Source organism: Gadus morhua, chromosome 22, assembly GCF_902167405.1.
Source record: "Gadus morhua chromosome 22, gadMor3.0, whole genome shotgun sequence".
Lineage (NCBI taxonomy): Eukaryota > Metazoa > Chordata > Actinopteri > Gadiformes > Gadidae > Gadus > Gadus morhua.
Window position 1 is genome coordinate 22,363,066 of NC_044069.1, and position 8,753 is coordinate 22,371,818.

The 8,753-nt window shown below is 42.5% G+C and overlaps 1 protein-coding gene across 1 annotated transcript; it reads right to left on the reverse strand.

Annotated features, from left to right (window-relative positions):
- Positions 1-1,720: 1,720 nt before the first annotated feature.
- LOC115536146 (rap guanine nucleotide exchange factor 5) lies at positions 1,721-6,394 on the reverse strand. Its single transcript, XM_030347830.1, has 6 exons — positions 6,188-6,394; positions 5,957-6,007; positions 5,740-5,827; positions 5,471-5,535; positions 5,310-5,364; positions 1,721-4,984 (listed from the first exon to the last, which is right to left on the reverse strand). The coding sequence occupies exons 1-6, from the start codon at positions 6,233-6,235 to the stop codon at positions 4,866-4,868; spliced, it is 426 nt and encodes a 141-aa protein (XP_030203690.1). The 5' UTR covers positions 6,236-6,394; the 3' UTR covers positions 1,721-4,865.
- Positions 6,395-8,753: the final 2,359 nt, after the last annotated feature.

Sequence of the window (8,753 nt, forward strand, 5' to 3'; positions counted from 1 at the left end):
AAATGGATGTGGTAGGCTACACCACGGGATGCATCTGCAGACCACTGCCACATAAATAATGGTAAGACGCGATATTTATTGCTTAAGATTTGCTGGTGCTGTGGCGAGGTCTTTTGTGCCGGTTTTAACTTGCAATTGATAGTCGGTGGAGTCAGTCTCTTGTTGACACAAAGTGACTTTTGGTTATTCATGCTTTGCTTGAATTCTGGAATAATTGTGGGGGGGAGTTCATGAGGTTTTGTCAGAATGCTAGTTTATATTACAACAAATATATATTTTTCTTTTTCAATCTTGACGACTTTTGTAGTGCTGTGTGTAGCCACACCTTTGACCCTTGATACAACTTAAACACGCAGTTAAATTCCTTTCCTAGTTCCTCTTGTTCATGTTGTTAGCTTAGCCATATCATGTCACGTTGTCAACATTGGATACATGGAGCAGAACATAGTGGGTCATATGTCCGATGCTTTTTGAAAACGTTTTCTTCATAAAACAGGCCAGACAGATTTTGTATACATTTTATTCCTCAGTAATTAGCTACATGGTTATGCCGTCTTTCATAACCTTTCATTACCGGCAATAAAGAGAGAAAAAAGAGTGCATCCTCATTGTACCCAGCACTTCTAAAAATGCACTTCCGAATGCGTCTCTGTCCCCAGCACATTTCAAACCAAATTGACGCCCATGGGGAACGGTCATGCGGTTCATCTCGTCAGTCCAACTATTGTTGATGATGGAATAAAGATCTGTTCAACGGTAGCATTAGTGCCAGGCAGACACACAGCAAATTCTAAATTAATTTTTGTCTTGTAGGCCTAATCTCCCCACTTCTGAAATGAGCGAACATCCCCTGCCAGCTCTCGTCCGCCCAGTGGACGAACGCTTTCCACTGTGTGCAGATTAAATCGTGCAGAATTCCATTGTGCGATTATCCCTGTTGCGTATGCCCTCACACATTGTTGAAATCACATGCTGGATGCTTTAATCTTTCTATGTGTTTTTTAAGTTAATGACCGGGCTATAATAAGACCATGTTGGTCAGTAATCGTGGACAAAAGGGGACTCATTCATAGTGGATGGTGGAAACCAGGACATTTTAGCATCCCGACAGGCTTTTGCTGGGACTCGGGACACGCAACTCAAAATCGTGACTGTCTCAATCACCAATGACGAATGTCAGTGTAGGACACTACATCGCATGAAACTAAGAAATAATCATATTAATTAATTAAAGTACAATGATAATAGTTTAGGCTAATGCAATATATATGAATGAGCTCATGTCGGAATGGCGGAAGGTTTGGAAAAAAGTAAAGTACCGCCACTCTGACCATGGAAACAGAAATTGTCAGAGTGGAGGGACGTTTGAAAATAATGGCTAAAAATAGATAGTGCAAAATAATGCAGCCAAGGAGGTAGCACATTTCCTGATTTTTTCTTTGTGAGTAAATTCCCAAATTGTCCATGAGCCCTTAAGCTCTATATCAGCTTGATCAAAATCTCTTCCCTAATCCTCAAAACTTCAAAATCTTCCCGAAATGGATAGCAAATAAATGTAGCGATTGGCACGAGTAACACGATCTACCCGCACTACCTTTGCGACAGGTATTTCGACAGATGCATAATGCAATGGATCAATTGTATGGCTACTCAGTGGTTATCACATTATAAACAGAATTATGAACAATAGGCGTAAAGCGAAAAAAACGCAAAAGGCTCATTAGCATGTCACATAAAAGCTGTAATTTATTCTGTTTCAATAAATCTTTGACGTAGTAAAATTGTTGCTTTAGAAAATACTTCAGCTATCCAAAATTTGAGGACGCACATGGGAAACCTATTGCTTTTTGTTAATCTTTTTTATAATGTGTATTTTCCTCACAACAGCAGATAAATAATAACATTCCAAACATTATCATATATCTACACATTAACAATACTTTGTCCTCTCTTTCATTGTGTGAATTTGGGGCAACGTGTGTTTTATATCATGCAAACAAGTTTAGAGCTTGTACACAAACTGAAATATACAGTCATGACAATGGCCAAATACAGTAGTCTATTTCCCTTCTAAAGGTCTTGGTAAATGAATAAAAAACATAAAACATGTTTAAGTTTCAATGACGTATGTAACTCCAAATTGTCCTGAAGATCTTCTGAACATGGCACATCAACAGAGTTTGCAACATACATGTTTCCATCACAATAAATAACTAGCAGCAATTTAAGATCTAGAGAGCAAATGTGTGACACGTCAAATGCGAATCAGAAATCAATACAGAGGCTACTTCTGTTACAACATGGAACATTTCCCAACCTTCTGAAGCCAACCAGGAGCTGATAATGTGAGCTGACTTCAGTAGAACACATGTGAAAGGTGCAGCTGGACTAAACAGGGCCTTGTCCTTCAACATTCACCTAGTTTCATTTAGAGTGTAACATGTATATTCACCATCAGAGTAGGGCTGACCAATACATGTTGATGGAATTGACATCATGACACTCAATTTGGATTCTGTTTTGGAGTGGTTCAGGTCCGTTGACAACCTTTCTTTAGTTTACAAAAAATAAAAAAAGGTACCACAATGAAGGATTAGGAATCAAAACTTTATGATTGTTGTAATAAGGGAAAGGTTTGGCATTAAATATCCGTTGCTGTCCGATTAGAAATGTGTAGTCCTAAATGTGTCTTGTAACTTAATTCACCACTTGATTGCTTAATTGACCTGTGTGTTGTTTTGAAGCACAAGTGTAAGGACGTTTCTGGCCATTTGCAAGGGTTTGTTCGATTCCTCCAACTGATATATACATTAAAACAGATGTTTGAATACAAACGATCTGGGATTGAATGTATTTCAAGAAGCATATGGCACTTTAGGTAAGGTTGGCTTGCCAGTAGATAGAAAGCAGAAACCTGTGAGCAGTAGTGAAACAAAACATGCTTTTGGTAGCAATAAGGAATGTCTGCAGTTAGGAAAATAACATCAACAGCGTTAAGATGAGTCCATCATTGTTAACCTTAGGTTTAGACCCTTTTTGCAGCCCCAAAAATACTTTTTATGGATTCTTAAAAATAACCAACCAGTGGAAATGATAGTCAGAGATAAACGTAGCCACATTCTTACTAAATGTTCCTTGTGCCTCGGGAAACTAAAAGACCCAATGATGAGGAAGCAATGCAGACTGACATCACAGTTACACACATAAACCGTAGAGTGGGAGTGTTATTTAGTCAAAACACACTATTTGTTTTCTGCATCATTTACACATGTACACAGAAATATTTGTGAACAAAACACATATTTTTTTCAGTCAGTAATTCAGCAATGTTATAAACTGCTTACTAATCAGTTTAACAATTACGATTTCACTATCCGTTTAGTATACCAAGTTCGACCGGTCCAGCAAAGAAACCTCAGCTTTGGCTTGGATCATAAACACAACACCTATTGAGCATTTAAATAAAAGATAGCGAAAGGAAGAGAAATAAAGCACAATGATACACAATGGGTGGGCCCTGTGTATCCGTAGCAACCACAGGAGAATAATGGGGTACCAAGCATCCGACATGAAGTGACATCAGTCATGAGGGCGTTGTGTGAAGCGTTGAGCGAGTGAACTCAGGAGCGCACCGGTCCACGTCGCCATAGGGCTGCACGTTACTACAGGAAGGATTCAATGGAGAATAAGAAAAAAACGGAAGACAAATAATAATAAATAAGACCATAAAGGCAGAGATCTCCGTACGAGCCAAGGAGCTTTGCCGCTGTGATTTGTTGCACAATTATAACCATACTGCATATTCTACCCCACTTCAAGGTGGACTTTTGGCACAGAGACACGTAGAGCTACTAAAATACAAAGTCAAACAGGATCAGTCACTTTGTTTTTGTTTTAAATAGATCAGTTGACGAAGAAAGTTAATTTATAGAAAAAAAATATAAACGTCCACGGCTGGACCGCGGCACGTAAAGCACTCGGTTCTTTATCTCGTTCTCAAAACTTTAAAAACAGGCGGACGGAAGCGTGACACAATTGCTCCATTTACAAGCCTTAACATTAATGTTTTCTTCTGCTCCTGGCCGCTGACGCTGTTGTACTACCAAACAAGCATCAAACAAAAAGAGTGCGAAATCAATCAATACAAAAATACATACACAACAAGACAGGTGTTTTCATTGTAATATGGACATGGTTTTATGCACGTATCCAGCCTCAAAAGAAGAGAGGATGTGATAGAATATCAGTTAGGCAGAAGAAAACAACTAAAAATGGTGCTTTAGGACCAATCCTGCTCTTTACAATCTGAAATGATTCAAGCCTCTTCAGGTGCTCAGAGAGGCTTCCGAGAATGAGACATACAAAACACATCCTTAAGGAACCATCCCACCAGTGGACCAGCCTCATGAATACCCACCGCTCTTTTCCACGGCACCAATCAGCACAAAGATTCAGTCAAACAGATATCGTACAAACGAGTTACAACAGCCGCCTGCTCCTCCCCCCGGTCCTTCCCCCCCCAGCAGAGCTCCGGGCTGGGTGTGGGTTCATAGGGCGGTGCCTTGAGCGGGGGGGGGTCCCTCTGTTATGAAGTGTACCCCGAGGGGGAGGGTTCTAGCTGAGAGCCAATGCAGGGCAAAGGTCGGGCTGGAGCGCCTTATGGCACCTTCGGGACCCCCTCCAACCCCGGGAACCCCTCCAACCCCGGGACCCGCGGGGCTGGACCCGTGCGTCAGTCAAACGGGTCCAAAAGAATAGTGTGTATCGGTGGGCGTGTTTGTTTACTGTGTGTGTGTGTGTGTGTGTGTGTGCGCGCGCGCGTGCGCGTGCGTGTGTGTGTGTGTGCTTTGATAGTGCGTCTCTGTTCAGGCGCGTGGCTCCAGCTTGTGTGAGAGCTCAAAGAGAGTCTGCTGATTGTCAATGATGTGCAGGCAGTGGACGCACGCTCGCAACTCTGCACTGTCGCCCCCGGTTACCTCGTTCCCTAAAAGACAACACAAAACACACACACACACACACACACACACACATATATACACAATCAGAGATGTATTTCAAAGTTTGCTCCAAATCACCCATCAACACAAGAAAATAAAATCACATGCATGTGTGCGCGCACTGAGGCAGAGGGCATGTGAGGATTGAGGTTCTCATTTTGAAAGAGAAAGTGTCCCTGAAAATGGTTGCTTGGAAACTGAGGGGGAAAGCAGTAGGAGACCACTAGGTTGTGCGGTACAGCCACCTGCCAGCAGAGGGCAGTATATGCAAAGGCATGTATTAGCATGAGCTGGGTTGAGGGTACGACCTACCTGGTTGGTCACTTTGGCAGTGGCGAATGAGACGCACCGTGTCGGCTATCATGTGCTGTGAAATAGCAAGGCACACAGTTTAAAACGGTCAGAAAACTGTAATATGGCCTAATGGTAATTATATATGTATTTTCTTAAATAACCATAGGAAAGCGACTTACCAGCTTCTCAAAGTTGACAAGGTTGTCATGAAATGTCTTGTTTCCCTCGTGGATAAAGGTGATATCTAGAAGGAAAACAAGTGTATTAGGCTATGCTCAACATCAATGTCACATTTGTGCGTATGAGATGAGTGTGTGTGTGTATGTATGAGAGTTAGTAAGTGTGTGTGTAATAGACAAGTGTGTGTGTGTGTGTGTGTGTGTAATAGACAAGTGTGTGTGTGTGTGTGTGTGTGTGTGTGTGTGTGTGTGTGTGTGTGTGTGTGTACCTTTCAACAAGAGGGGCATGAAGGGGATCTTTGGGGGCTTCATTCTCTTGAAGGCTTCTCTGTAGGCCTTGTGGTTGAGGGAGGGGTCCTGGTGTGTGTGTGTGTGGGGGGGGGGAGTAGAGAGAGAGAGAGAGTAGTTATGATAGAAAAACAACAGCAAAGACAGTAAGAACTTGTTTAAACAACTGGTTACTAAGACCACTAGAAAGATTATTACCGTTATGAGCTCCAGCTCAGAGAACAGCTTCTTAAACTTTCCTGGACATTTCTGTAAGGAAATGGTAAGAACATGAGATATATAATATAATATAAAGTAATATATTAAAATATGCTAGATAAAACACACACACACACACACACACACACACACACACACACACACACACACACACACACACACACACACACACACACACACACACACACACACACACACACACACACACACCTCCCAGGTCTGGTTGAGCCGGCTGACAGAGGCCGTGTTCAGTCCCATTATGATGGCGAAGGCGGAGTTCAAGTTCCTCTGGGCTTTACAGCTGAACACAAGACATATGACACAAAGCAGCCAATCAGAACACTTTGAAAGTCACACATGACAAAAACTAACCAATGACAAAACAATCAGGCCTTGTTTCCTCCGAGCGGTGCGATGCGGTTCGGTACGTCAGATGCGGCAAGGTTCGCTTAATGCCGCTTCCACCGCCAAAAGTAGTGCAAGGCCCCCAAATAAGCGCACTGAGCCACTCCTATTTGCGGTCCACCTCTGTTTGGGTACCAAGCGGTCTGAAAGGGTGCCGAAAAGGTGGAGCTACACAAGCCGTCCGTTGATTGGTTGACAGAATCGTCACTTCCATGAGACAGAAAAAAAACAAAAAAACAACAGTACCCGCATTGTGTTTCTGGACAACGGCGAAGGAAAACTGAGCTGTCCTGCTCCAAGCCACACCATACCGAACTGCTACGCTCGGTGGAGACGAGGCCTTAGACACTGTGTGTGTGTGTGTGTGTGTGTGTGTGTGTGTGTGTGTGTGTGTGTGTGTGTGTGTGTGTGTGTGTGTGTGTGTGTGTGTGTGTGTGTGTGTGTGTGTGTGTGTGTGTGTGTGTGTGTGTGTGTGTGTGTGTGTGTGTGTGTGTGTGTGTGCAACCCGGTATCACGCCAAGGCGTAAGATAGATACGTCTGTCCACATCGCAAGGCGTGTTCAGGTTCACGCTTTGCCTGATCAGAGCGTCACCCTGAACACGCGTCCTTCTCCATTCGAAATGAATGGGGGAATAGCACCAACAGGGGGCGATACGTTCTCCTAGCATTTGGTGAAATTGTTACGTAGCCATATTAATCGTTATTATCTGAATGGGAAATGCAATATTTTAGGACAGATACACCATTAAACGTGTTTCTAATGACATTTCTAGCGAGAAATGTACATTTTCCTTTCATAACATTCAGTCAGTGGTTGTGTCTGATCTTTAGTTTTATAGTTATTGGGAAGATTTTATCGGCTCGCTCGCATGTTTCAACGACGTCAGGTTACTAGGGACGCTGCTTTCGCTAAACTAGCAGCTCACGTGTTTCCTGCGTTTGTGTTATTAAACCGTTACTTTATGTAACTTTAAATGATATCATCGTGTTAGAAACACGTATATCTGAGAGCAGGGGTGAAGTATTGTTTAGATTGCTGTCAGGTTAGCCTGCTGCAGCCACATCCTCTCGGTACAGTTGTTATCATTCAGCATTAACTAAGCCTGGCCACCAGCGAAGAAGAAGAGGGGGGGGGGGGGGGGGGGGGGGGACACGTTTGTTGATGGGGGGGGAGACACGTTTGTAGTGGGGGGGGCACGCTCGACAACGAGAGTTGGTTTATATTGAACGCTCGACAACGAGAGTTGGTTTTTATTGAACGAGACTTCAACACGGAACAGCTGCACGAAACGATGGTCACGTCACTCTCGGTGACGGTGTCGACAATAATGAACACACGAACAATGTTAATAGAACAACACACAACCACATAACATCCCGAACCCATTAACCCCACTTAATCCTAACAACAAAACAAGTTAACAAAAGCCCCATTTGTCAACTGAGAACCCCAATTCCCAGAATCCCCCGCGGCTCCGGAACACGGCGTAGCTTATATTAATCTTATTATCTGAATGGGAAATGCAATATTTTAGGACAGATACACCATTAAACGCGTTTCTAATTACATTTCTAGCGAGAAATGTACATTTTCCTTACATAATCTTCAGTCAGTGAATGTGCATGATCTTTATTAATCTTTATTATCTGAATGGGAAATGCAATATTTTAGGACAGATACACCATTAAACGCGTTTCTAATGACTTTTCTAGCGTGAAATGTACATTTTCCTTACATAATCTTCAATCAGTGAATGTGTATGATCTTTATTAATCTTTATTATCTGAATGAGAAATGCAATATTTTAGGACCGAATCACCGTTAAACGTGTTTCTAATAACATTTCTAGCGAGAAATATACTTTTTACTTGCATAATCTTCAGTCAGTGATTGTGTCTGATCTTTAGTTTTATAGTTATTAGGATTTGATCGGCTCGCTCGCATGTTTCAACGACGTCAGGTTGCTTTCGCTAAACTAGCAGCTCACGTGCTTCCTGCGTTTGTGTTATTAAAATGTTACTTTATGTAACTTTTAATGATATCATCTTGTTAGAAACACGTATATCTGAGAGCCAACCCAGTCGCCAAAAGCATACGTTGACAGTGCACTTTTCGTGAACACTGGATTACGTCGCATTTCAACATAAAATAGCGTGTTACACACACACACACACACACACACACACACGCACGCACACGCACAGACACACACACACACACACACACACACACAAGCACACACACGCACGCACAGACACAGATACACACACACACACACACACACACACACACGCACACGGTGCCTTTCGCTGCTAAAACAACAAAAAAAAAATATTCCCTCAAATATTATTACTTTCAAAACGTTGGCC

Coding starts and splice junctions, on each gene's coding strand:
- LOC115536146 (XM_030347830.1), bottom strand. CDS start 6,235: ATGGGACTGAACACGGCCTCTGTCAGCCGGCTCAACCAGACCTGGGAG. Junction 6,008..6,187: donor GGCTCAACCAGACCTGGGAG/GTGTGTGTGTGT, acceptor ATTTCCTTACAG/AAATGTCCAGGAAAGTTTAA. Junction 5,536..5,739: donor CATGCCCCTCTTGTTGAAAG/GTACACACACAC, acceptor TTTTCCTTCTAG/ATATCACCTTTATCCACGAG.